At 37.2% G+C, this 27,422-nt stretch overlaps 4 protein-coding genes across 7 annotated transcripts; 2 read left to right on the forward strand and 2 right to left on the reverse strand.

The window, feature by feature from the left end:
* The first annotated feature begins 118 nt into the window (after positions 1–118).
* On the forward strand, positions 119–3,602 carry LOC105971174 (microtubule-destabilizing protein 60). 2 transcript variants are annotated; one of them, XM_012996028.2, is made up of 8 exons: positions 119–1,153; positions 1,273–1,318; positions 1,405–1,497; positions 2,154–2,273; positions 2,730–2,828; positions 2,990–3,049; positions 3,138–3,232; positions 3,338–3,602. In XM_012996028.2, exons 1-8 carry the CDS (start codon positions 318–320, stop codon positions 3,456–3,458), a joined length of 1,470 nt encoding a protein of 489 aa, XP_012851482.1. In that variant the 5' UTR covers positions 119–317; the 3' UTR covers positions 3,459–3,602. The 2 variants fall into 2 exon arrangements, with proteins under 2 accessions (XP_012851482.1, XP_088677650.1); XM_088821524.1 differs by lacking the exon at positions 3,338–3,602 and having other exon boundaries at positions 195–1,153; positions 3,138–3,308.
* Positions 3,603–4,328: 726 nt separating this feature from the next.
* On the reverse strand, positions 4,329–6,131 carry LOC105971182 (small ribosomal subunit protein eS19x). 2 transcript variants are annotated; one of them, XM_088821525.1, is made up of 5 exons: positions 6,085–6,105; positions 5,941–6,054; positions 5,205–5,295; positions 4,820–5,003; positions 4,329–4,562 (listed from the first exon to the last, which is right to left on the reverse strand). In XM_088821525.1, exons 2-5 carry the CDS (start codon positions 6,022–6,024, stop codon positions 4,487–4,489), a joined length of 435 nt encoding a protein of 144 aa, XP_088677651.1. In that variant the 5' UTR covers positions 6,025–6,054; positions 6,085–6,105; the 3' UTR covers positions 4,329–4,486. The 2 variants fall into 2 exon arrangements, with proteins under 2 accessions (XP_088677651.1, XP_012851491.1); XM_012996037.2 differs by having other exon boundaries at positions 5,941–6,131.
* A 1,102-nt stretch (positions 6,132–7,233) lies between these two features.
* Positions 7,234–11,596, forward strand: LOC105971207 (putative mitochondrial-processing peptidase subunit beta, mitochondrial). The gene is made up of 9 exons (XM_012996062.2): positions 7,234–8,091; positions 8,395–8,559; positions 8,683–8,820; positions 8,924–9,075; positions 9,177–9,285; positions 9,776–9,874; positions 10,162–10,227; positions 11,050–11,157; positions 11,262–11,596. The coding sequence occupies exons 1-9, from the start codon at positions 7,432–7,434 to the stop codon at positions 11,346–11,348; spliced, it is 1,584 nt and encodes a 527-aa protein (XP_012851516.1). The 5' UTR covers positions 7,234–7,431; the 3' UTR covers positions 11,349–11,596.
* Positions 11,597–12,105: 509 nt separating this feature from the next.
* Positions 12,106–26,402, reverse strand: EMB2773 (PHD finger family protein). Of its 2 annotated transcripts, XM_012996045.2 has the most exons (28): positions 25,965–26,402; positions 24,394–24,503; positions 22,694–22,830; positions 22,483–22,576; positions 22,150–22,406; positions 21,760–21,867; positions 21,516–21,627; positions 20,936–21,029; positions 20,608–20,794; positions 20,077–20,505; positions 19,483–20,009; positions 19,198–19,408; positions 19,077–19,127; positions 18,773–18,931; positions 18,528–18,695; positions 17,644–17,943; positions 17,385–17,537; positions 16,800–16,969; positions 16,045–16,153; positions 15,174–15,341; positions 14,998–15,102; positions 14,701–14,934; positions 14,311–14,444; positions 13,943–14,236; positions 13,531–13,855; positions 13,236–13,328; positions 13,035–13,160; positions 12,106–12,744 (listed from the first exon to the last, which is right to left on the reverse strand). In XM_012996045.2, the coding sequence occupies exons 1-28, from the start codon at positions 26,207–26,209 to the stop codon at positions 12,517–12,519; spliced, it is 5,328 nt and encodes a 1,775-aa protein (XP_012851499.2). In that variant the 5' UTR covers positions 26,210–26,402; the 3' UTR covers positions 12,106–12,516. The 2 variants fall into 2 exon arrangements, with proteins under 2 accessions (XP_012851499.2, XP_012851506.2); XM_012996052.2 differs by lacking the exon at positions 25,965–26,402 and having other exon boundaries at positions 22,694–22,838.
* Between the last annotated feature and the right edge of the window lie 1,020 nt (positions 26,403–27,422).

Here is a 27,422-nt window from a genome sequence, read left to right on the forward strand (position 1 = left end):
CTGGGCCGAATTCGGTTTATCTATTTTAGCTGCATAACGGTAATCTTAATTGTGCAGAATCCAACGGTCCAGAACTACCTGATATTCAAACAATGAATCCAACGATCCAAAAAAAAACCTGTTGCGAAAAAAAAAAAAAAGGAAAAAAAACTAGCCGTTACTAACCGAGCAACGTTCTTCTTCTTCTTCCCCAATTTCCTTCAACCATGAACGAATTTACCAAAATCACACTGTGAAATCTAGAAAAAAAATTCAATTCCCCAGTAATAATCCTCTTATTTTCTCACTCCGAAAATAAATTCTGCGGCGAATTTCCCATGGATTCAGGCTCGAAGGTTGTAGGAGGAACGACTCCTGTGAAAGAGAGAACCGCCAGATCGAAATTAAATGATTCCGTGAGATGCTCTGAGAATTTGAATCCAAATGTATCAAGTCCTGGATTGAAATTCTCCAATTCTCCATCGATCATCAAATCTGACAAGAGCGCCAGAAAATCTGCTTCCGGAAATCCGAGACCTAGCCAATTGATTTTGGCTTCGCCTTCGCCGAAGAAGAAGATTCGAGAGAGGAAGTTCGTGATAGCCAAGAAGAAATCGAGGAACGCGGAACTCAATTCTTCTTCGGCGGCGGATGCTGCCGCGGTGTGCGGCAAGTGTGCGAAGGCGACTGGGAAATCATCCAAGTGTTTGTGCGTGGCGTACGAGAGTCTGCGTGCTTCTCAAGATGATTTTTTTAAGAATCGAGGTGAAGCGGAGGATGAGATGTTCGATCAGCTGAAGGTGTTTGATGTGGTCGCTGAGAAGGAAGTGGCGAAACCTGAGATTGACAAAGGATTGGAAAGGAAAATTAAAGACGAATCAGATGAGACTGCGGTGAAGAGGAATAGGGATATTCTGTCGGAAGAAGCGAGAGTGACGGTTCCGATTCGAGGACCGGGGAAAGTGATGAATTTGGTCAAGGAGTTTGAGAAACTTTCGATGCTCAAATTGGGCAATTCTGAAGAAAATGAGGTCGAGGAAGTGAAGCAAGATCTAAAAGCTTCAGAATTGGAGTATTCCTCTTCTTCGTTTTGTCCGTCGGATTTATTCCTGACATCAGAAAGCTTAGGTCTCGATACTCGTCGTTCGTATTCACTGGACAGCAGCCAGGGAAGGTTAGTGACGATTACATCCGACGTATTTGAATTATCACGTAACTAAATACTGTGAGTTTGTTGCTTCTTTTGGTTTGATTGGCAACTGAACTGAGTGTGTGTTTTTTTTCGAACTTCAGCTTTTCAACCATAACGTCTGCTGGTCATAAGAAAATCAGGCGAAAGGTGAGCATTTTTAACCGAATTTCTGTTAATTGAAGACAAATTATGCCCTATGATAGGTGATATTTAATGCGTTTCCACATCTGCAGAGCACCGAGTCATCTGGGAACCGTATCAAACGGCACTGGCAAAGAAAGCAGCCCAAAGCAACCTCTCAAAAGCCTTTCATGCTGAAAACAGAGGTTTGTTTCCTGGAATTCATTTTAGTATGTATAAGTATAAATTAAATTAGGCTGAAGGATTCAGAAGCTTCATATTGAAAGGAAAAATATGAAGGATCATCTTACTATGAAACAAAACATTTGAGCAAATTTTTGGCACTCTTGTTCTGGCTTACAGTTAGAATGGAGTGCAAGAAGGAGGCGAGGAAATCGTATTAGTATATAAAATTATTTTCATGCGCTTTGTGGGATAAAGTACATAGTTAAATTATAAATTGTGTATAATAAGTGAGCTTTGTGCAGAAAGTGACTTCATTACAGAATCCATTTGCTTAGAAGTTTTGCTCTAATTTACTCCTAAGTGACAAATTAGTACTAAACCAAGTCTTTTAAGCCTAGAGTTCTGTGCTAGGTCAGATGATCTTCAATGTGGCATTATTGATACAAACCTAGTTTCTCCAAGGTCAATAGCAAGCAGTAGCTACGGAATCTCTTTGCTCTACTTGAAATTGGACCGAGTGCGATTACCATATTGCCTCTTATCCTAGTAGATGCTTGAATGAGTTAATAACTGTCTGAGATCATATACCTGCAGTGTGATGAATTTACATTGGTTTAGGTCCGTAATTGTTTGCGTTCTTGAAAAAATGCATATTCAGCAATTGTTCCGAATGCAGGAAAGAGGTAGATCCAAGGAGGAGGAATTCATGAAGAAGTTGCAACAAATGCTAGAGGAAGAAGAGAAGATGAGGATACCTATAGCTCAAGGTCTTCCTTGGACAACAGACGAACCAGAGGTAATTTGTAGCACCTGGGAGTTTGAATTATGGATAAATATTCTTTAGTTTTATCTCTTTTACTCTTTACCGATGGTGTATTAAATCAGCCTAAGTATACCACATTAGTACTAAATCAGAATAATCGTAACTATGAAATTCTTGGACTTAGCAGTCAATAAAACGTAAGACACCATTAAAAGGCTAGTTAGGAGTTGAAAACTTAACCAGAATAGCAATATGTCCACTCTGGTCGAATTCGATGGTTGCCCCTTAGGAGAACTTAATAGACAATTTACATTAGCACACCTATAATGAAATTTGAAATACACATGCATTTTTACCGAATTTTGATCACATGGATCGAACTTCTTTAGTACTTGGTTATGCTCCTATTATGTTTTTAGATTTTAAACTTTCCTGCTCGTTTCTGCTACTTCAATAATGATTCGATGAAATTGGTTTGTCATATAACAGTGTCTGGTGAAGCCTCAAGTTAAGGAAAACACAAGACCAGTCGATCTGGTATTGTACAGTGATATGAGGGCTGTTGAACGCTCCGAGTTTGATCACCAGGTACCATCTTCTCGATGAACTACGCTTCCTAAATCCTCCCAATATGAAAGATAATGAAGCCAAGTTGTTTAATACTTACGCCTCAAATTCTCTTTTCGCAGTGTACCATTACATGTTACATAATGTCATAGTTAGCTAACAGTTTCTTTGTCTCTGTTAAGGTTGCCATGAAAATGAACCTAATCAAACAGTACCGGATGGAAAGAGAGAGACAGCAAAAGGTAAAAAATTACATTTTAAGAAAAAATCTGTATCAACGCAAATTATTATTATCACGAATTTCACTAAAGAATGTAATGGCTTTTGCAGCTGGCAGAAGAAGAAGAAATTAGGAGACTGAGGAAGGTGCTGGTTCCGAAAGCTCAACCCCTGCCGTATTTTGATAGGCCATTCGTCCCCAAAAGGTAAAAGGCTCGATTTGCTAATAATTTGTTTAATAAACTAGCTGCAACTAAAGAACAAAAACTCTACATATAAAAATTTGTAACATCCGTCTTTTCTTGTTTCAGATCTATGAAGCAGCCGACCGTACCAAAAGAACCGAAGTTCCATATACCTCAACAGAAGAAGATCAAATGTAACTTGTCTTTGGATGATGATTTATACTACACACAACAACAACAACAATGAAGTATTGTGGATGGTGTAGTGAATAATATTTACTTGCATCGTTTTTTAGGCGATTTCTTCCCATTCTTTTGATTTGTATATGTTGCAATAAATTGTGACATGCTTCTAATGAATACAATCTTTCCATATTCTTTTTAGGGTAAATTACAAACACCTCCCTGAGGTATGGTCAAATTACAAAAACACCCCTCCTGTTTGGATAATTACGTCTATCCCCCTCAACTATGATTTTTTCTTACACCTCCACCCTTGTGGTGCCAAATTCAACATAATCATCTAGATTCCGTGGAATGTGCTCTAATTTGTACTCGTTTTGTGTAAAAATACAGTTTTCATAATGTAGAGTTCGAATGAGATAAAACGGGTACAAAAGTGATAATATTCCATATAATCTCGAAGATTCCACTAAATTTGAGGAGTTGAGGGGGTGGTTGTAATTATCCAAACAAGAGGGGTGTTTTTGTAATTTGACCATACCTCAGGGGGGTGTTTTTAATTTACCCTTCTTTTTATAATGCAATAAGTTGTGAAATGTTTTTAATGACTTGTACACACAACAACAATGAACTTGTAGTTGTAGATGCTTGTGATTAATCCTTTGCATCATTTTACATTCTTTCGATTTGCACTCATAATGCAATAAATGTTCCTATGTCTTCCATTTATTTGTGTCTTAAAATTCTTACACAAGTATATATCTTAAACATCACACAAGTAAATAACATGTTAAACACTACATGAATATTTTTGCGTTCACATTAAACATGCTTTTGTCAGTTCTGATTAAAAAATAACTTCTATATTTATGCGTGTGTTGTTTATGTAAAATCGGAAACATGAATTAAGACTCAAAGAAGAATTATCCAACAATGAACCAAGAACTAGATCCATATCAAAATATAACTCAATAATACGAAGTACAAAATTATAAAGTCAAAACATGAAACATTTTTTCAACCAAAAATTGTTCAAAGATTTTGTTCCGATTAAGTTCTCAACAAGCTAAAACACAAGCCTAAATAATTTATCTATGGTGCAACGACCACAATTCGTCCAGCAACTTGGTCAAGATCCCGTTGGCCACTGGATGTGATTTTTCTTCCACTGTAAACAAAACAAGCAGTGATTAATTTGTGTATTAACAAACAATATGAAAACAAAAGGACCCAAATTTTCATATGAAAATGCTCGTGCTTTCCTAGTCTTATAGTGGCTGACAGTTGATTTATTACACTATTACTAAATATGACAAGACTTGATGCTTACTCTTACAAGTAAAGGATGCTAAACATGACAAGCATTAGTGATAAATGACGAGCACAAGAATTTATAATCAACATAAGAAGTATTGAAGAACTAACCCGGTTGGCTCAATTTCAACAATGTTCATCTTCTGCAACTGCTGAAGAATGTGACGAGCAACAGATCCGCTGCTCTTGCCGAAATGAGGTGGACGACTTCCGTTCCTCTTGCTTCCACCGTAAATTCTCCTGAAGGCACCAACTCCAAGTCCTCCCCTCAAGTATATCTTCCTAGCCATGGAAGCTGCATTGTCCAATAATCGAAGAGAGTTATACTAGAAACAAGATACTGTGGAGATGCCAATATTAATTCGAAATCATGAAAGCAAAAGGAAAATTAGTTGATCGAAAAGAATGTCACCGAAAGAGACAAGCTGATCAAGCAGTTAATGTTTCCTAAAGTACATATACATAACAACGAAAGCAAAGGGTAACAAAGTATTACCTGCTCTAATGTAGTACCAGTCGGGATCATAAGGAGCAAGCTCTTTCAGCACACCAGTTTTCACAATATCAGTCCACTCGGGAAGCTCCATCTATTGATTGGGATAGAACAGGAAAATAAATAAATATCCATGGAAAAAATGCATAATTAAGAAATGGTAAAACTAAACATAATTAAGATCGAATAACGCAACGTGAAAAGAAACACATGACATCAAAGGTACAAACAGTGGGCTTCTAATTTACAAGAGAAAAACACAAATATCAATACACTTTGAGCTACTTAAAGATCGACCCATGCGAAAATCAACTATGCACACGACACGGTTATGAACCGGCCAATTACGACTCTGTCCTTTTTTTTAGGTCTTCTGAGCTGTTAATAATTAATCAAATCACCAGTAAATGATAACGATAATTTTCATTCAACATACAAATTGACATTTAACCATCTTCTTCCCCCAACCGGGTTACAATTACCATCCAAAATCACTCACTACGAAAATGAAGAATATCATAAATCAATCCAACATACATACAAATTGCAACAAAAAGGTTGAGGCTTGGTTCAAACTAGTCCTAACCTAACCTTTTCACACACACAACCTCAAACGAAAATCTAAAGAGCATTTTTCTCAAACGAAAATCTAAAGAGCATTTTTCTATAAAAAAATCCGAACGAAAATGAAATAGAAATCTGTAAACATAAGAAAAAAAGCCAGAAAATTTGAAGTCACCTTGCCGGAGCGCTTGAGGTGAGCGGCGTAGGCTTTGACGAACTCGTGGGGAGAGACGTCCTTGACATTTTTCGCAGTCGCCATTGATGAAGAAGATCCGTGAATCTGAGCGCAGGCAGCTCACTAGACCACGATATAAGATGGGTTGCGAAGCAGCGGTGGCAGAATTAGGGTTTTCGCAAAAGTAGCTATTGCGAGATTGTTATATAGTGGTTGGCCTGCTTGTGTATACGCCCCCCATTTTAACTTTCGGGCTTTCTTGTGGGCTTTGGCCCATTTTCCGGAGATTATTATTGGGACCTTTAGCCCAATTATATATATTATTATTGCTTTTTCTTTTTTCTTTTTTTTCATTTGTTATATAAATTATGACAACAAATAGTTATTGTGAATCATATTTGTTCATTTAAATAAAAGATAAATATTTAATCTTTTCCTTGAAAAATAAAATATTAAGTTTTATGCTTACATCTATTTATTTGGGGGCATTTTTTTATTTAATAATTATTTTATTTTTGTCAATATTTTGATAATTGTTACGAATATATGCTTTTATATCTATTTACTTATATATTTTCTAAATCATCTCGCCAAACATTAATGTGCGATATTGATGGCCGTTTGGCTAAAATTATTTTAAAAAATTAATATCGTACATCTGTTGCATCTTATTTTTTAAAATTAATTTTAAAACTATTTGGATAATGATCTTATAAACTTATTTTCATAAAGTTCAGGGGTTTGTTTTTTAATAAGAACAAAACTAGGGGGTTGAAAATAATAAAACGAAACGACATATTCTTTTTAGTTTTTGGGTAAATTTCACTTTACCCCCTCGTACTCTCAATTGCATCGATTTATCCCCTGTATTCGTACCATTTTCCAATACAGCCCTCTTCGTCAACTTTTTTCGATTTTGACTTTGAGACCGTTTGGTCAACTATGTAAATTTCAAAATTGCCACTGCCTATAACACGTCGTTTCTTCTCCGTCAATATTATCGTTTCTTCTTCTCCCACCACTTCCCCTTACGATATCCCCAAATTGAATTAACCCTAGAAAACAACAGCAAATTTTTTCACAAATTTTGATTGATTTCTTCCATAATAAATGTATGATAGGAAACGGTTCACCATAGGCAAAAAAATATGGGCTTAAGCAACATTAGAAGAAGTCAAAATCGAAAAAAGTTGACGGAGAGGGTTGTATTGGGAAATTGTACAAGTACAGGGGCAAAGTGATTCTTGGGCAAAGTAAAGGGGCAAAGTGGAATTACCCTTATTTTTTTCCAACAAATTAACTAGATAATAGCGAGTCAAAGAATACTGGTCAAACCCCTAAACGGCGCCGTTTTGTGCTCCAAAAGCTTGATTGGCCACCTCGCAAGTCTCTGTTCTTCCGCAGTGACAATTCATCTTCATCCCTCCGGGATCCGGCCAAACCCTAGCCCCATCACACACCGCAGATTCCACCACCGGAGCCGCCGTAGCCATGGCGTTCCGCCACCTAATCAGCCTCGCCCGCCGCGGCCGAAGGCCACCCATCCACGCCCTAGCCTCCCGACGCCTCCTCTCCACCGCCGTTGCCGCTGCTACCGATGCCCCCCTCCCGTCTACTACGCGCCAAACCCCTATGATCTACGATCAGTTAGCTGAATCCGTCAAAAGGAAGCTGAAAAAACTCGAAGAGCCCGATCATCGCTTTCTCCAGCACAACTCCCCTCACGCCACCGTGGATTCTCACACCGAAATTCTCTCCGCTCCGCTCACCCGAGTCACGACCCTCCCGAATGGCCTCCGAATCGCCACCGAGTCCAACCTCGCCTCGAAAACGGCCACTGTTGGTGTCTTCATCGACGCTGGATCGAGGTTTGAAAGCGAAGAATCCAACGGCACTGCGCATTTTTTGGAGCATATGATATTTAAGGGCACGGAGAGGAGAAACGCGCGGCAGTTGGAGGAGGAGATAGAGAACATGGGTGGTCATCTCAATGCGTACACTTCCAGAGAGCAGACGACTTATCACGCCCAGGTCATGGGTTCAGACGTGCCGCGTGCGCTGGATATTTTGTCTGATATTTTGCAGAATTCAAAGTTTGATGAACAGAGAATTATCCGGGAGAGGGATGTTATTCTCCGGGAGATGGAGGAGGTATTAAATTAATAGTCTTAATCATTGCTTCTGTGAATTGTTAGTTTTCTGTTGAGTTTATTTTTTCCGATTAATTGTGAGTTAGGCATTGGAGGAGACATGTTTTGTTCTTCTGTTCCCCATGCTGCTATACTGGAGTTTTAATAGAATTTATTCTGTTATCCAAATCAGATGGATTATACTCTTGATTTATTGAAAAATCAACTCTTATTAATGCTTGATTTTGGTTCCCTTGATTTTGCAAACTCTGTATCAATGTTTAAATACAATGCTTATTGTTCTCTATGTTCTCAACTGGTGTAGGTCGAAGGACAAACTCAAGAAGTTATATTCGATCACTTACATGCCACTGCTTTCCAGTTCACTCCTTTAGGGAGAACAATACTGGGACCTGCTGAAAATATCAAGAAAATTGGCAAAGAAGACCTACAGAACTACATATCAACTCATTACACTGCCCCTAGAATGGTATTACAGCATTAGGATTTCTTCACAAGTCCAGCCAGTTCCCATGGTTACCCGTCTGCTTTATATGATTCTTTTACCTTGCTGCTCGTTTGCTCTTATTGTTTTCGCTTTGTCTCTGTTTAGGTAGTTGCGGCGTCTGGGGCTGTCAGGCATGAAGATATTGTTGCAGAAGTTAAGAAATTATTTACGAAGTTGTCAACAAATCCAACAACTGCATCTAACTTGGTTGCCAAGGGACCTGCAATATTCACAGGCTCAGAGGTATGCTTATGTTATTTGAATGCATTATGATAACGTTACTGTGATAGTGCTTGAAGAGATCACAGGCAATAACTCATATTTTACTTAAATTGTGGAAATTTAGGTTAGGATGCTTGATGATGACATTCCTCTTGCCCAATTTGTGGTTGCTTTTGAAGGGGCTTCTTGGACAGATCCAGATTCAATTGCTTTAATGGTCATGCAGTCTATGTTGGGTTCTTGGGACAAAAATGCTGGTGGCGGAAAGCATATGGGGTCAGTATTTGACATTATGTGTCCTGATAGTTTATCTAATTTGTTGTGTGTACTGCACTTTTGCCCACATGAATAAACTGGATTTGAAATCTATAACACAGTTCTGAGCTGGCACAGAGGGTTGGCATCAATGAAATAGCAGAGAGCATGATGGCTTTCAATACCAACTACAAGGACACTGGTTTATTCGGTGTTTATGCTGTTGCTAAGGTAGGTCCACTTTGAATAAGAGGGCACTGGACTTCTACTCTGGATCGTTTAAAAAAATAAAGCACCGTCCTTCGCCCATCCCTATCCCCCACCCCTGAAAAAGTTAAAAAATAAATAAAAAATTCTGCTTATTTACAGCTTTGTAGAAACTTCTGTTGGCAGCTGTCGTGTAAAGTTATCAGTTTTTCGAGCAATTGTGAAAATTAATAGTAAACAGTCTCTAGAAGTACCTGCATATGAATCCTTTTTATTTCTGAAAATCCAACTTTCTGCATATTTACAGCTTTGTGTAAACTTCTGTTTGCAGCTGTTGTGTAACGTTATCGGTTTTTACATCAATTGTGAAAATTTATACATTGGTAGAGCAACCGTTTTCTAAAAGTACCTGAATATAGAATCTTTTTTTACTTCTGATACATTTTAATAAGCTTGTTATTTAGTTTCTTTAATCAGTCTTATTATGTCTGCTTCTGATTGTTTTATTTTGCAGCCTGATTGCTTGGATGATTTGGCCTATGCAATTATGTATGAGTTAACGAAGCTAAGTTATCGAGTATCCGAGGCAGATGTTATTCGAGCTCGTAATCAGGTACTTTGTTAAAGTCATGTAGGGATTGATCACCTTCCCTGACGGTTTTGTATCAAGTAATTTTAGGGGTCAGTATCATGGGGTGGATTCATAACTTTCAGATTAGGCATAAATCGGAGATTTGGGAAGGGAGATTATTTATTATTATATTTCATCTAAGAAACAATTGAAAATAGAGCTATGCGGGGTGGGGGTGGGTGTGTGTGTGTGGGGGGGGGGGGGGGGGGGGGTGTGGTATTAATTTTTAGGTGTATGCTTACATAATTCACACACGTGGTCACTTGCAGTTAAAATCTTCTCTCCTGCTTCACATGGATGGAACTGGCGCTGTTGCAGAAGATATTGGGCGCCAGGTACGATGTGCTGCACACAGGCACACACTCACATATTTTCCCGCTAATGGATTAATTTTTATCTTCTTTTAAGTTATATCATTCCTTTTTCCTAAGCTTTGAGGTTTATCTATTTTTCTTTCCCCCACTTCCTCTCTTTTTTGTTCTTTTGTTTCTTTTTGCACATTTTTTGGGTGTGGACCATGGTTTATTGTGTTTGCTATGCAACTTATGTTTATAGTTGAGAGAGAAGCCAGGTATAAGCTTTACTGTTTGTAAATTGTTCAAATTGGGTTCTGTATGATTCCAATTGAATCTCTCAAGTCTATTGATTCCATTTTAGTCAAATGTGTTATTGGTGATAGGAAAGATGTTGCATTGATGATATGTTGGCTGTTGATTTCGTAATATGTCCATAATCCTGGTTCATAAGCTACGGGTAAATGGTCTGACGCATCAGACTTGCTGGATATACATTAGCTCCTTTTTTTCCCCTCTCCTCCACGTTTCCAGCAAATCTTTGAAGTTTACCTAAATTTCTGGACAAGCATTTGGAGAACTATTGTAGGCATTCATCTTCCAAAACTATTAGGTGGTATTTTGTTGTCTCTCCGAATTTGTGGTATCCTAGTATGAAATTGAAGCTTTGATCACCAAATGCTTGTTACTTTCAATATACATGATTTCCCCCTGAAATGTAAATGAGATGCTTGCTTGAGAATGAGAAACTTGAAACTTAGGGTTTTTCTCATGAACTTCTTTAACATGTTGATCATGTATTCATGTTATCTCCTGAATATAGCTGTTTGTTTCACTTTTAATTCAAATCATTTATGGTTGCAGTTACTTACATATGGTAGAAGAATTCCATATGCTGAAATATTCGCCAGGATAGATGCTGTTGATGCCAGCACTATCAAACGTGTTGCCAACAGATTTATATTTGATAGAGTAAGATTCCATCTCTACTGCAATTCCTCAACAGAGAAATAGTGTTTGAAGATTCTTATTAGCTGGTTCTAAATAATATCCACTGCTGTGTGCTGTCTATGCAGGATGTTGCAATTACTGCTGTGGGGCCCATCCAGGGCTTGCCGGACTACAATTGGTTCAGGCGCAGGACATATTGGCTCCGTTATTAGGTTTCTTTTAATTTTATTGTTTGCATTCTTACGTGGTTCTTTTCTCCGCGTATCATCTTCTCTTTCATTTGATGGAAGTAGTTGAGCTGTAATTGGTTATTTCCCCTATTTTTGTTCCATGTTACTCTTTCAAGATAAGGCATCCAGGGGTACAATAAAAATGAACATAACATGTTATATGTTCACATGTTACCCTGATTTTGTACTTTTGCCTCTGAAAAAAGCTGTTCTGTTTTTGTTGAGTAAAATCTCGTACGGTTCTCACTTACGGCAGAAATATTCGGTGTACTGTCAAGCTCTGAAACTTTGGTTAGCAAGATTCAATTGCCCATTGAGCATCTTATATTAGTTCCGCCGACGGTCTTTGAATTTTCATATACAATATGTAAAACTTGCAATGATGTCGTTTCTTTTTAGCGTATGGCTCTATTTAGTATTTACACTGCAATCCATCCAGAATTACTTAGTAGAAAAAAATCTTTAAATCTTTAGTATATTTTCTAAAGACAGTATAGTGGGCCTAGCATCTTTGAAGAAGGAATCAAACATAGATACTGCAACTTCAACTTTCGGGATAAATTTGGATGTGAGTGCGTAAAGTTATCGTTCATCATAAAGCAAGATATTTTATTTTAATAAAAACACTTGCTTCAAGAAATTTTAGTGAGAAGACCGCAAAATTTAATCCAGAAGCCGACGGAACAGTAAATAGTAAGCATTTGAAAAAAATCCAATAAACATGTACAACACAGGAAGATTGCATCGGCAAAATAATACGAAGATACCATCACGGGAAGGAACAAAACAAGTACATGAATATAATGTACATGATACTGCTAACAAAACAGTCGAAAAGGGAATACGGCCCCCCTTAACAAAAATATCCCCACCATCCGCAAAAAGTCACCTAACAGCAATTGCTCTGTTCTATAATAATTTCCTAGATTCTAAATAAAATGCCTTCCAAGGCATTAGCCTTATAAGCTGGAAAAATGGGAACACAATCAACTATTCTGAACATATTATACTAATACGGCACAAATTAGAGAAACTTCCCTTTAGCTACTTCTGATTAATTTTGCTCTGAAACTTCGGCTTCTACTAGTTTTGCTTTTCTCCCCATTTCTATGAGCTGTACATGTTAGCTTTTACCTGTAAGTATTTACAACTATAGCCTTTGCCTGCTTCTGGTGTTAGTGCCTCTACCCCGGGGAGTTTTCATTGACCTGCTGCTTACACCATAGCCCCAATTTTCATCATCTTCATCGTCTTCGTCTCCCATATCCATCATTCTGCCAGCTTTCCCACCTCTCCTCTGAGGAGGTCGTTTCCTTTTTATGTTTGCTGTGTAGGTCGAATAGTCGATGGTGTCTTCCTTCAGTGCATTCTTAAAATCCTGAAAGAGCAGAAGAATAAGCAAAGCTTCTATGTAAATAGACCCACAAATGTATAGAATAACAAAAGCACAGATTGAGGGTACCAAAAGAAAAAAGTTAGGTACATCTCATAATTTTTTTGGTCGAGAATAAATATCCTGATAGATAGAATGGAGAGGATGCAGCAAAAAGAGTATAAACTTGTATCAACAAATTAGGTAAAATAAAACACAAGTACGCATGTTAATAGTTACAAAAAATCCCACCTTTAGAGGTGAAGATATAAGTCTAATACAAGCACTTAAATTACCTGATATCTCCGTAAGAGGTCTTCGTAAGTGTTAGGTGGATCAATGTTAATGTCGTTAACAATGAAAGGGACACTCTGTTTTGATAGACTCTCTACTGTCTTTGTCACTTCATTTGGAGAAAACGCCTAATCAAAGAATAAAAATCCACTTTAGATGATTCATTTCAATCCATATAAGATTCGAAAAAGACTATTGATTACCTGACAGCGGATATCATCTAGGCCGTAAACAATCTTCAGGTGCCTCTTCAGCTTCAGAAGAAGTTGCACTGCACCAGCTGCTAGACAGTCAGCCTGAAAAAGTATCGAAAAATCCCGTGAGAAAACTAAGCTACTTGCAAAGACACAGATAAATAAGCATTTTAGGTACAGATAACTGAAAATTCTCAACGCAGGTAATATTTGACTTGGCATGATTTGAACAATAGCATTTAAGGTATCGCTGCAGATTACAAATACAATTCTCTTGTAACGAAAAAATAACTAGAAAATGTACCTGGATTTTCTGCAAATCACTTCTAGAGATGCTATGAGGATCTCTTGAGGATATTGGATTCATATTCAAATCATTCTGCTGACCATATAGCTCCCCAGATACTATGTTAATCCCATCAATTGTGCTATTTCTTTCCCTATCAGGCTGAACCATCCCATTATCATTACCGTTATGATCATTTCCTTGTAATGAATGCAAGAAGTCCTTCATGTTTGATTCTAATGTCCCAGCTCTAACTTGTACCACTCGATTTATAGTATAGATCAAATATAGAGGCTCATCGAGCAATGTGAAAGGTAGCAAAGCAAGAATCTCTGTGCAATATCTGCGAAGAGGAAAACAATATCAGATAACAACTTTAATAATGGCACTAAAAGCAAAAATCTAATGACTATAAGCAATAGAGCCTTACATCAGAAAAGGAATCACAGAGTCGCTACAGGTAGGCGTTTCAAATTTGTGAACCACAGAGGACATAAATCTGTTTCTTGAAATGCGATTTCCACGAATGAGTTTATAGATTCGAGCAACCCCATGCCGTGCATGCTTGGAAGATCCTACATCTGACTTCCCCTTCGTATTGTTAAATAATCTGGCTTGGGCTTTACCGTTTGACACTTCAGGGGGAACTCCACTCATGGAATGAATGAACATAAACGACAACTGAAGACCATCTCCCAAACGGCTTTCACAGAAAGCTGGATACCTGAAGAGTTCCATCTATTTAGCTTGCATAATGGCACATGGAGAAGTTTTTCAATTTTAGTGAGACTAACATACTTTTCATTCATATTCATCAGAAGACGATGAGCCAGCTCCGAATTAACCTCCTCAGGATCTGTTTCAAGTGCAATGAGATAGGGAACGCAAGTAATTGGGTGAACAAGACCTTGGCGCAACACAATTTCCACAATCTGAAAGCAGAAGAAAGCTAATTAGTAAATGAAAGCATGACTAAATATCAATAGATTATCAGGACTCAAATTATTTAATGTTTGCAGACAAAAGCCAGAGAGAATGATTGGATATTTAATGAGAACTGATTAGCAGATTTTGAAACCAATTAAGCAGGTTATTAGCGCAATAAATGGCTATTATCTCCACTTTGTTAGACCACAAGATGTAATCAACATGATGACTACAGGTAGAGTGGACAAACTATGGTACAACCTTGATAGCAGCTTCGCGCACGTGTTCATTGATATCCAAACTTCTCCCTAAGATAAAATCCCAATATAGCTGAACTATTCCACCGCATATGTTAGTATCACCAGCACCAGCGGCAACAGACACACTGTGAACACCCTCCACTGAATGTGTAACTTCTCCGTTACTAGCTTTATCAATTTCCATCTGACTCTCCGCATCCAGAAGATATTCGTACATGTTCTGTAGCGATTGCATCTGACAAAGAAAACAATGAGCATAGTGCACCAAAAAAATATTTCATTGACTGAAAAATGGTACCTTCAGACGAGCATCGGTGTGGGCAGAAAGAGTTGCCTCTAAAATTTTACCAACATCCTTTTGCAACATATGTTCAGGTCGAGCAATTAGTACGTACCCTAGTGCCTGAACAAGTAACAGAATTACATATTTAATTTCAAATCAATAAAAAATTGAGAACCATGTATGCCAGATACCTGCAATGCGCGAACTTTAATGATGAAATCTTCAGCCTGTAAATACTTCTTAAATAAGTTGATACTGCTGGCAACATCTAAATTTCTTGAGTTGGAGTCAGATCCATGCAGTATCGAGCTACCGTAGCGTATCAACAACCCCAAACAAAAAAGAGATCGACCTACTTGCTGCAAATATTATTTGAACATATCAGCGTATCAACTTGAAATAATAGAGCAACAGGACAAAGGGAAAAAGGCATCAATAAGTTCATGGAGGGCGAAACTACATTCATTTACCACAAATTTCTAGTTTTCTAAAACATAAATCATTGTCCAATTTAAATGTCAAATTTCAAATGTGTACAGGATGTTCCTACTTTCCAACGTTTTTGAACTGCATTCTCTAACAAGAAAGACAAAAAGTAGGAATAAATAGGCGTTCGCGTTCAACATTTAACTAGTTATTTTGTAATTTTTAAGCATTTAACGTTGACAAAATGGCTGGCTTTATTAACAGGGTATCTATTATACCAATAACGGGTACTCCAATGTAAAACTTTTTCCTCTCTTTTAAATAACATGATCATGCATGGGGTGATTACCAGCTCAGATAACTGAGAAGTGATAGTCCAGAAAATCAGGTATTCACTACCATTCTGTAAAGCATAAAGCTTACAGCCGACAAACATTGTGGTCGAACTTCAAAAAAACAAGCACAAGAATGGAAACAAAATGAAGTGATTCAGCAAGTAAAATTAATGAAAAGTACACCCTAGAGAATATCCACGTACAAAAAACACGAAAAATCCTTCCTATGACCAATAGTAAGGTGGCAGAGGGCCAACAAGCTAACAATTAGAACAGATAGTTTTGAAAGATGATTAGTAACCTGCTTATTATCAAATCCCAAGGCATCCAGGCGTTTGTAAAACAACTGGATAAGATACTCAACACCACTTGCTCCTTTTCCTGATACTTTACCCGCAGAACATAAGCACCTGATATTTAGAAGAATTCCAGAAAACAAAAATTGTCACGTCTTCCAGAAACGGAAGCTAGTCCTTACCATTTAAAAATTAAACCAATTCAAAAAAGTTAGTAGTGCTAGAGATGAAAGGACAAGGTAAAATAAGGAAGGGCCGACATGAATCCAATTTTCAAGGGAAGGAAAGTATGAAAGGTTGAAGTGTTTCTACTTGCTCACAGCAATGGTTCACAGCTGCACATTCTTCTCATCAGTTCAAAGTGTTGTTGACCTACTTCCTAACTCCAACAAGGATGTCTATGTTTTATGCAGGGTAAAATGTTCCTCGATGTGTCTCACCAAATATATGTGGAACATGAAACTAGATAAAGTAAACCGAGAAAATATCAACAGTTTAAAGACACTTGGAGGCCAATCATAAAGTACTTACGACTCTAATGTACAAAGACTTCAATGAAAATCTAGACCAAGAATACAACATACAATCAGAGTACGGATATTTATTCTAAGTTTAAAAAATGGTAGTATGTTTCGCAAAATTATCATTTATCATAACCACACAGCATGTGAATAGAAGAATCGATGATTTATAGAAGTAATCGCATATATATTCAATAAAAGCAGGAATAAAAAACAGTATCGTAAAGTAAGATAGATACTTTATGCAAGCATGGACAACTGTCAGAAAAGAATGCCGGACTATCATTTGTTTTAAGTCTTGTTCAAGTTCCTCCAAGACATTCTGAGGGAGCTTCCGTAGTAAAGGCAAGACAGTATCAATTATAAACAATATACTCTCCAGCAGCTGCGCAGCCACTCGATTGTCAGACTGGAAAGAAGAAGAAAAAGGCTTGTTAATGATGCTCAATTCCATTTAAAAAAAGCAAGAATGTTTCCAATTACAGAATCCAACAAGAACACCCACAGAAAAAGAAGCAAAAAATGTCTTAACATAATCAATATTTGGGCAACCCAACTTTATGAAACAATAAAAGAATCTTTAAAAGAGAGAAAGAAAGAGATTGAACTGTAAAAGTGGCCACCAACAAGATACACAAACGTTCATAGTACAAAAACATGCAGCTGATCCATTAAATAATCCTAATAGCAAGAGACTCGTGATGCATTGATTTGTGCACACATATTCATGCACCAGACTATGAGAATAGGTGAGAATTAGATACATAGATCTGTCACAATAACAATTTATAGTGGGTATTGTATTAAAATGGAATTCTTTTAACCTGGCTCTTCAGATATGGCTGTAATGTGATCACAAACTGGGAAGGATCAGAAGCCGGTGCACATAATGTAGGATCCACGAGACAAAAGGCATGCAAGAGCAGAACATATGGAAGCATTCGTCCTTCTCCTTCCTCGCTGTTTGTTTCAGCGACCTGAACCACATTAACATTGCCAAGAAAGACGTAACAGAAGTTCTGATATTAAGAGCAATAATTGAGCACGGTATTAATGACCAATTTTTTGCATAAGCAATAATACCTGCAATACTTTTTCCAACAGACACTTGCACATTAGCTCACATCGCCTTCGTACTGAAGCAAGTAGCACAGGGTTTATCCCTGCAGCTTTAGAGGATTGTGGAAAGAAATCAAGGGCTAAGTTCCGTTTAATGACAACGGCGAGAGTTTGGTGGCTGGACATTCTTCTCAACATCTCAACAACCTGCTCTGTCTTCTTAGCCAATTCCAGTGGAACACAACTACCATCTTTAAAAATATGGGTCTGCGAAGCACAAGGCTCCTCAAACCAAAACTCGTAAAATGTCTTGCAGACTAGGTCCTGTAAGGAGAGGACATCAAGAACAGAGGACATAACAATCCCACGACATTAGCAAAAGAACCTAAACAAAATATACTATTAACATCTTTCCGTGTAAACTTTATCATATCTGGATACCAACAAATAACTGAGACTATAAATGAACTTGGTGCAGAACTTGGTGCAGTGGATTTTTTAAAATCTGCCCTCCGTGGCGTCTGTTCATACCAGCTTAAGGTTTAAAAAAATAATTTACCAGAAAAGCAGGCAGTCCTAACAGCTTAGAATAAATAGATACCACTCGTAAAAAAAATGTAACTTGTCATAGCTTACTGATTAAACGAACTTTTTAATTGGTTTACCTACAGTGTCAATTCACTACATAGATTCAATTGTGATATGACACAGATGTGTGGAAAATTTTGAGGCAAATAGATATCCTAAGACAATTGTTTGGTGTAATTGTCTGCTTCATACACAAATATAACAAAAGTGTAAGAGTTCGGCATAAAAAGGAAGTAGAGATGACTACAGCTAACCAAGAATTTTTTAGAAGGCACCCAGATACTTAAAGTATGCAGTCATATTCACAAATCACTGTGTACCTGTATGCTAGACTCTTCATCATTGATACGGGAAATTATCTCAACACATGCAGTGGTGTAATGTGAAAAGTCGGCACTGGAGTTACACATATCCCTGATAATTTTAATAGCACGTTTTCGGACACTTACTCCAGTATCCTTTATTCTCTCTGCTACCTTCTCAAAATACTACAGGAATAACCCTGAGTTAGAGGGCCAAAGAAGACATCAGAAGAGCAAAAGACGAGCATAGGCAGCTGCAGTACCTTTAGACCAACATCAGGATGTGAAGCAATATGACGGCCAACAAGCTCAAGTGCTGCTTCTCTAACTGATATAGCAGAGTCGCAAAACCTCCCTTCAACAGCTGTTTGGACAAGCTTGTCACCCAAAACCTCTGGATCAGCTTCCACAATAATACTAACCTGCTATCATTAACCAATTACGAAAGTGAGTCTTTGATAAATGGAGAAAGCCCACCTCCAGAATGAAGTAAAAAGAACAGGGAGAAAGAAACCAAAAGAAAGAGGGAAAGAAAAAGAATGAGGCACACAGTGGTTCACAACATACCGCTCGCATTGCCTTAGCACGAATCCCAGGTGAATTCTCTCGCAGACTTGCCTGATAATAGGAAGCAATAGAACTAAATTACAAGACCCAAAACTTTTAACAAATAAGCAACTTCACTTACCAATAGCACTTGAAGAATCTTGTCAAATCCTCTGGCGAAAGAACTGTTTTGTCCCAATGCCAGAGTAATTTTTTTCACTGAATCCCTTGTCAGAAAGGATGAGAAGGAACTAAAGTCACGCAAAATTGCTCTTGATTTCATCCTTGCGAGGAAGTAAAAAAACTTCTGTTGAGAAGCGGGGTCATCTTTATACCAAAGGCAAAGATAAAACCTGCAAATTAATATTTATTTCAAGGTTACGGTAAATGGAAATGTTTACATGAAACATTTTGCTTTAGTACAGACCATCGTGTGAAGAGGTGTAGTTCATCTGCAGAGCTTGAATCCTGCAAATAATTCAGGAGCATTTGTTGGGTAATCTCCTGCTTTGTCGCTGTTGCACGTGAAGACTTCCCAGAACGACTGCGATTTTGTTTCTGGTCATCCTTATTCTGGGACTCACAATATGTTTTCAAAACGAGGAGTTGTTTGTCGCATAAGCAAATCTGGCACTCAAAGTTACCAGAAGGAGCATCTTGCTCTCTTCCTCCCATACAATCAACATGGAATGGTCTATTACAACCTTGACACACGTATATAGATCCTTCTGTTGTTGAATCCAAACAAATAGAACAAACATCTCTTGCATAGCTAGGATCAGAACTCTCACTGTTCATCAACACCTGTACAATCCAGAACTTTTCCTTCCTACAGAGGATCGCATCATGTTTTAACCTTGCAGCAATTGTACCAAGAAGGTCAATGGCCATTGTTCTAGCGGCAATATCTTTTGATTTCGGCCCAGCATTCTGAAGTAGTAACACACACAAAACCTGTAGAAACTGTCTGTAAGCATTGTTTTCATATAATCTATATGTGCATCAACTGTGAATAAAGTACCTCTAGAATTGGGGCTGAGGCAGGATACTCGGGTAAGTTCAAAGTAGTGAGCAAATCTATTACAAGATTTTCCATTATTGCCTTCAATTCTGATGCATCCTGATTTTTTGTGCCAGTATATCGCTCAAGGACTCGACTCCAGAAGAGGCAGCAGGACTCTGTGACTGCCTCATGGCATTTGGAAGGGTAATCAGCATCAATTGTAATGTCCAGTGAAGGATTTCCAGAGGTTTGCCTCAGAACTTCAGGAAGGTTCGCACTATAATGAATCATTTGAATTAACAGAGCAGTGACTAACTGAATCTGCCTTTGTTCTTCGTCTGGGAGATGATATGTTCTCGGCACTCTCTTTGAAAGTGGCAACTTCAGAAGAATTTGAAGAGTTTCATCCATCATATACGATCGATGTTGAGTGTATGAATAATAAACCTGCACGTCAAAATGTAACCAACAGCGGAGTTCAGCACAAGCAGCAAGTGTGTACAGTTAGAAATAGACCAGACCAGAGAGAAGGCAAGGAAATTTCATTACCCCACCAATTAAACCAATTGCTTTGAGCTGCAAAAGCTGAATGTTATCGACCAAAAGAGTTTGTAAACTAGTTCTAACGAGCTGGAGAATGCAGCTATCTGATAGGCGCTCTATCGACAATAGCTGTTTGAGAAAAGTGAGAATAGTGCACAACTTCTGCAGTATAACATTGGCGGTAGTAGACATTCTGCCAAAAGTTGAATAGTATTACAATGGAAGAAACAAAACCAGATCAGACAATATGTATCAATATAAAATTTTGAAAATCTAAAAATGCCGTATAATGACAATAACATTGTATTATAAATGACATTAAGGTTCATCACACCTGTTTGCTGTTGATTTCTTAACTCTTGCACTCTTTGACGTTCGCCTTTTCTTACTAGCCGAGCCAATATGCCCAGCTTCTTCATCTTCCTCATCTGAATCACAAGTAAATAGGCATATGACAGAAAATAATATAAAATATGTGGTATTTCGTCTTTCATGGAAAGACTGTGTATGAGAACCTTAATTTGACACTCAGTTAAAAAGCTAAGACCACATGGCCTGAAACGTGTGACCTTGCACCTGCTCCATGACCTTGGGAGGGAAAATTGATCAAACGCTAAGGGGCATGAGGGTGAATTCCTTACTATAATTGGAGATATAATAGATGCAACTGTTGCTATATGAGAAGTTAGAACAATGTTCACATGTTCTTTCACAGGAAGCAGTTACAAAAAAAGAGTAGAGAAATTACTCTTATTTTATATTAATAGAGGATGTAGAGACAGTAGAAACTTTGGGGGTAGACTGTAGAGATGATATAATAGAATAGTCACTCTTAATAAATCATGCGAAACGGTAACATGGAATAAAAAATTCAAATGAAATGAAACAGTTGAAAAATTAGTAGCAAGACATACCATCCAGCGTCACATCGTAATTTGGTTTGTGCAGAGCACGATATGCTGGATCACAAGCAAACATAACATCCAAAATTTGATGTCTTGCGAACTCCAAGATCCTCTCGATATTCTAATACAAGCAGACCATAATCAATTACAAGTCATTTCATCTAGCAGCTTCCACATTTGATTTATGTTATAAGGAAGTTATAGCAAGAACGCATTGCAAGATATTTCTTTCGCAATGAGCTTAAACTCGTACCTCTTCTTTATAGAGCTGTTTGGGCAAACCATCATAAGCCAAAATAGCTAAAGCTGCATGAATAGACTCCAGAGCACAATGAATAGATGAAACGGCATCAGCGTCCAACTGAGTTCAAGAGGTCAAATGGTAGACATTCAATATAAGGGAAAATAAGCATACAAAAGAAGATCATCCGAATATGGAGCTCCTCAACCACGTCAGTGCAAGTGGAAAGGGTTGAATAAGACAAAGGATTATTTTTTGTTAAACACAGTGACAACTGACAATAGTTTGGCCAACAAGAACCTTTGTTGTAAAACTAGGATAACAGCCCAAGAGTTGTGCATCTGGCAAAAACAGTTCACACGGCATGGTACAACCACGTCAAGTTAAAGAATGCAAACTTACGTTTTCACAATCATCAATAGAGAGTCCTTCTGCTCGATGAATTTGGTGATCCAAAATCTGTAATGTCTTTGAAAGAATGTCCATAGGAACCATATGTAGTATGTTCTTTGATCGAATCGACATGATGTCATTAACAAGTGCTTTAAGGTCAGCATGAGACAATGGTACCCATTCTGCTTCGTCCCGGTCATCAGAAATAATTTGTGCTCTTCCACACATGTCCTCCAACATATCACAAAATGCTGCAATAGCTGCATCTGAGGAAGGACAACATTGTCAATTCCTATATATTAACCCCCAAAAAAAAGCTAAAAAAAAAAACTAGAGAGATACCTTGATGCTGACGTGGATCAAGATACGTTGCTGATGACAAGTCATCTTTACGTTTCTTTTTTACTTTAGGTTTTCTAGAAGAACTGATAATATCCTGCAAATAGTGTCAAATCATTAGCCAGACTAGAGGTCCTTTTTACCAGTCAATTGAGTATTATCGGGCTACATTTTTGCTTTCTTTTTCTTTTATGGTCTTGAGAAATAAGCTTACATTATTAACATTATGGTCTTGCTGATAAGTTTCAGTTCTTATAGAGTTGCTGAACACTTGATTAGTAACAGGCATGCTCTCCTCAATGAGCTTTGGCTCGGTCAAATTGCCACTGTACTTTGACTCCTTAGCAGGACCTGAGAAACTTGAAGAATGCAATGAATAATAAGCCAGATAATAATTATTATCTATAGCATGTATCTTGTGACATTCATTAAAGTAGAAGTTTGTCAAATGGCCAAGGAAAGCAGATAATATCCAGGAGTTATTTCATATAAAGACGAGAGGAGGAAAGGCTAGGAAGAGCAGTGACTGTAATTTCCAGATCATGTGACAGACATCAAATTTGGGAGCAAGATGTATCACATAAAGCAACTCAACGACAAAAGTATTTCAGCAATTATCGGTAAGCATTGAACATTTGAACTATACTACAGGACCACAAATTTGAGGTGTGAACAGCAGGACATTTTACTGGGCAATGGCAAGACTACGGCTGTCTGTGTGGACAAACTAATCGCATAAATAAGTCATAAAAGCATTCCACAAAAAGATGACAGAAAATCTTGTGAAATTTGAAGGTATTGAATTGAACCCTTCACAAGGAAATTTATTTCAAGAATATCGGATTATTCTGTTATTTTATAGGGACTATTAGACTTTGTGATCCAAACTATGGCCCTTTCTATACTTAACCAACTACCATTTTTACACTTTGCCATATGATGCCCACGACTTCTGCATCTTACCATCCAAGATCTTCACCGGCGGAGTAGTCTGTCAAATCCATCAATCATGCACTTTAACACAGACTTTGCCGTCAGTAAAATTATTTTTTTAATTCATTGCTGTTCCTCATTGAATTAAAATTGGATTTTCATCAAGTTTAAGTTGTTAAATTAAGATATAAGCACAATTATTTTAGAAAAATTGGATTTATGTAGCACGATGAGAAACATTAGCATAGTTTAGGAGACGGTGCAAAGTTGTTCAATGTTCATGCGAAAAAGTGCAGTTACTTTTATAGATTCAAATGAGTTAATGGTTTTTCGCTCTCATGCACCTTCCACGTGATGGTATCTCAATGGATATTTCACCTTCTATAAGAGTTAGCATTATTATTATCCACATGTTAATTATTTATTAGTTGTGTAATTAGTTTGTTAGGTTAATTGCCAGCTGGACTTTCTAGAATCACAGCTTGCGAGTTATGTATAAATGCTACCTTGTAATTGCTTTCTCAGTAATCAGAAACTATGCAAACTGTTATCACAATCTCCATGTTCTCTCTCTAAATTCTGATACCTTCAATGACCCCTCGATGACAATATGCAAAACTTGTGACTTCAAATGGCAAAGCGTCGTTAATAAGTTGGCTGGTAAAGTGTAAAAACGGCCATAATTCGAATGGAATAGCACAACATCCCTACATATCTGTCTGAATCATAAAAAATGACAGTTGTTGTTGAAAAGACACTATGATTTCAGAGAGCATGTATCAGATGGACTATCACTGAACTCCAACTAATTTAAAACGAAAGCAAGTTCAGGTCCAATTACATAAGTCGTCGGCCTCAGAGACTATGAGTATTCGGATAGTTTTCTTTTCTGAAAATTGAAAGAAACGCATCTTGGAAATGGACAAGTTGACACTCATACACATTGACAAAGATTAAAAAGCTGTTCATGGACCAATTTACCTGGAGTGGCATACTCAAATGCTTCAGGATCATGTCTCAAAACATCGTTGCATAGGTTAAAGTTCCCCATTGAACCACCTGGTTGTAGGTTTTCTTCATCTTTGAGATTCCTAAAGATAAAACCATGTTAGCTCAAATTTTTACCATATCAAGCAGGATCTATTAGAATAAGTCTGGTAACAAAAGCTTAACTTCCTTTTTACACAATTTTCTATTTTCGATTAAAATACCTCAACAGTTTACTGAAAAATCTCCAAATGAAGCATATTCTAGAGAGACGAATATACCATTAAGAGATTACTCAACAAAGAGATTCCCATTAAACTTTTTTTACCATTTACCATTTACAATTAACATTGGTGTTGAAACTATTTTAGTATATAGACACTAACATTACTATAATTCTCACATAAAGCCCACAGTGCTTTTTATTGATCATTTATAATGTCTTCATCCATTAGTCTATCATAAAAATACGTTATCTCGTTTACAAATGTCAATTTGAGAGAGATAATTGATCTCCCTCGCAATGTTCATTTTAATACTACAGTAACTGACAACTGGTCATTTGTCTGTTATACTCTCTCTGGTTATATCAGGAATTTTATCATTGGCGAACGTGGGATTACCTTTTTTACTTCAAGTTGTACGTAAAGTATCAATTTATCACCATTTGGATACAACAGGTGGATTTTAGGATCAATTCCTTTTTATGGCTTGCAACGTAGTTAATTGGATTTAAGTGTAGCGAGATTCGACTTCTGACTACTGATTTAATAATACATAAACTCGATTTATTCACTTCCCACTTTCCATCCAAAAAAATTATAATTGCAAGTGTGGGAGGTAAATTGCACCATGTCATTGTTTTTAGCATTTTCTCCAACTCATCTCTTCTCGACATCGTACTTACAAAAAAATCTTAGTCAAATAGGTAATAAATGTCTTTTCCAAAGAGATCATTAACAATATTTGAAAAAAGTATTAACCCATAATGCACAAAAAATTCAAATCTTAAATTAATAAATACTATTCTTAGCTAGAGGACAAAATAAAATATTTATTACCACATAACTAGATAAATAGTTTACCCTAAACAATTAAAAATGGAGAAAAATAAGGCAAATGTTATAAAATTCCAAACCATAGATGTCATGTCTCCTATTTTCAAAGATTGTGCACTTAGCATAAGGATTAGTCATAATAAACAGTCAAATTCAAATTTAAACCATTTTTCTCTTCAAACTTCATCCATCCGATAATCCGATACAATTCTCAGTAAATGTATGATTTAAACCGATTTCACTGCAAGGGAAAAAACAACTGTACAATATCATACAAGTAATACATTACCACCAGCCAAACCACTGCTCCCGATATCAAATGCTATCCTTATTTTCTACTGTCCAACAAAAATACATCGCAGAACAAATAATTCGACCCCAAAGCTAAAACTCAAGCCCAAAAATTACATTCCCCTTCAAAGCCTATAATCGCCAATAACTCATTAACTAAATTTCCCCAAACCAAACACCGCCAACAAAATCCGGTACTTAAGAAAACGAACTTACAAGTAAGACACGTCGGCGTTGCGGAGGAGATCAGCAATCTTTCCAGAAACATCAGCGCGGCTGGAATTCCGCCTCGAATCCCCACCACTGCCGTCGAAGAGGCGAAGCTCCTGATCGAGCGCGCCGCAGAACACCGGAAGCGACGGCAGCGGCAAGCACGACGCCACATCGGAATGAACTGTGTTCGAGAGGCTGATGCCCGTGGGGACCCCCTCGCCGCCGCTCCCACCGACGGGATTCGACATCTAGGACCGAATTTAAGCCAGAAAAACCCAGAAATTGCAGAGCAATTGAGTTTGGATTTTTGGGGAAATTGAGTTTAGCCCTAGAGAGAGAAAATAGGGAGTAGGAGGAGAGAGAAATGATAAATGGCGGGGAAAAGAGGACAGAAAAAAATTTGGGGACTTTTAGCCCAAGTACAGAGCAGACGGTATGTTTGTGTGTGAGTGCTGCGCTGGCAATTTATATGTCCTGGTGAAATAAAAAACAGTCAATGTTGACTTATCCGTACGTCGTCGTTTGAGCAGCGTGAAGCTTGTGAGCGACGCTCTTGTGGTCTTGCCTCTTTCTTTGAGATTCTCTTGTTTACATTTTTTTCCTTTTTTGGTTAATATTTTTTAATTTTGAGTTGATATTTATTTTTTGGGGTTTTTATATCGTAAATCCATTTTCGTTAATTTCATGTAGTAGACAGTTTTTAATACCATACAATGTTCTGAATTCCCGCGAATTAAACCGACGACAAGAAAATATCGAAAGACTGAGGAAGAAGAAAGGGGAGAATAAGTATAAATTTCGACAAATTCCTATTGCAGCTTAGGGCCGTTGCGTACCATACTTGAAACGTCGATTTCTTATTCTTAACAAATTTGATTATATTTTTATATTTAATAGGTGGTTATACTTTTATAGATCATTCAAGGCGGTTTAATTTGATTCATAAATAATTCGAGTATTTTCTAATGGCTCATAAAAAATTCAAAAATCAAAATCCACTCAGTAGATTAAGTCATAAATTAATTATCATTATGCACCTTGGAAAATTCCATTTAGTTTTCCTTTTTAAAATAACAAGTGTATTCTAGATTTGACCATTTATTAATTATTACTTAAAAAATAAATTAATGATTCATTAATGGGCTGGTATTACTTACAGCCCAACATACAAATAAAATTAAAGCTCAAGTATAAGGCAAAACTGAGTCACGAGTCATCATTGATATGAAGGCCCAATAGGCTCATTAAAATCCATGAAGTGTAGAAATTCACTTTTATTTATTTTATTTTTTAATTTTATGGATAGAAATTCACTTATAATTTCCCAAGAGGAAATATTCCACGGTGGATTGAATTTAAAAGTATCTAATTCCTCATAAACTTTAATTTCTATTAAAAAAAAACTCGTAAACTCTCAAACGCTTAAGAAATTTTCCGAGTTGGAGGATTTTGTCGGGACCA

This window comes from Erythranthe guttata, chromosome 8 (genome assembly GCF_056151865.1).
Source record: "Erythranthe guttata isolate IM_541 chromosome 8, IM_541, whole genome shotgun sequence".
Classification (NCBI taxonomy): Eukaryota; Viridiplantae; Streptophyta; class Magnoliopsida; order Lamiales; family Phrymaceae; genus Erythranthe; species Erythranthe guttata.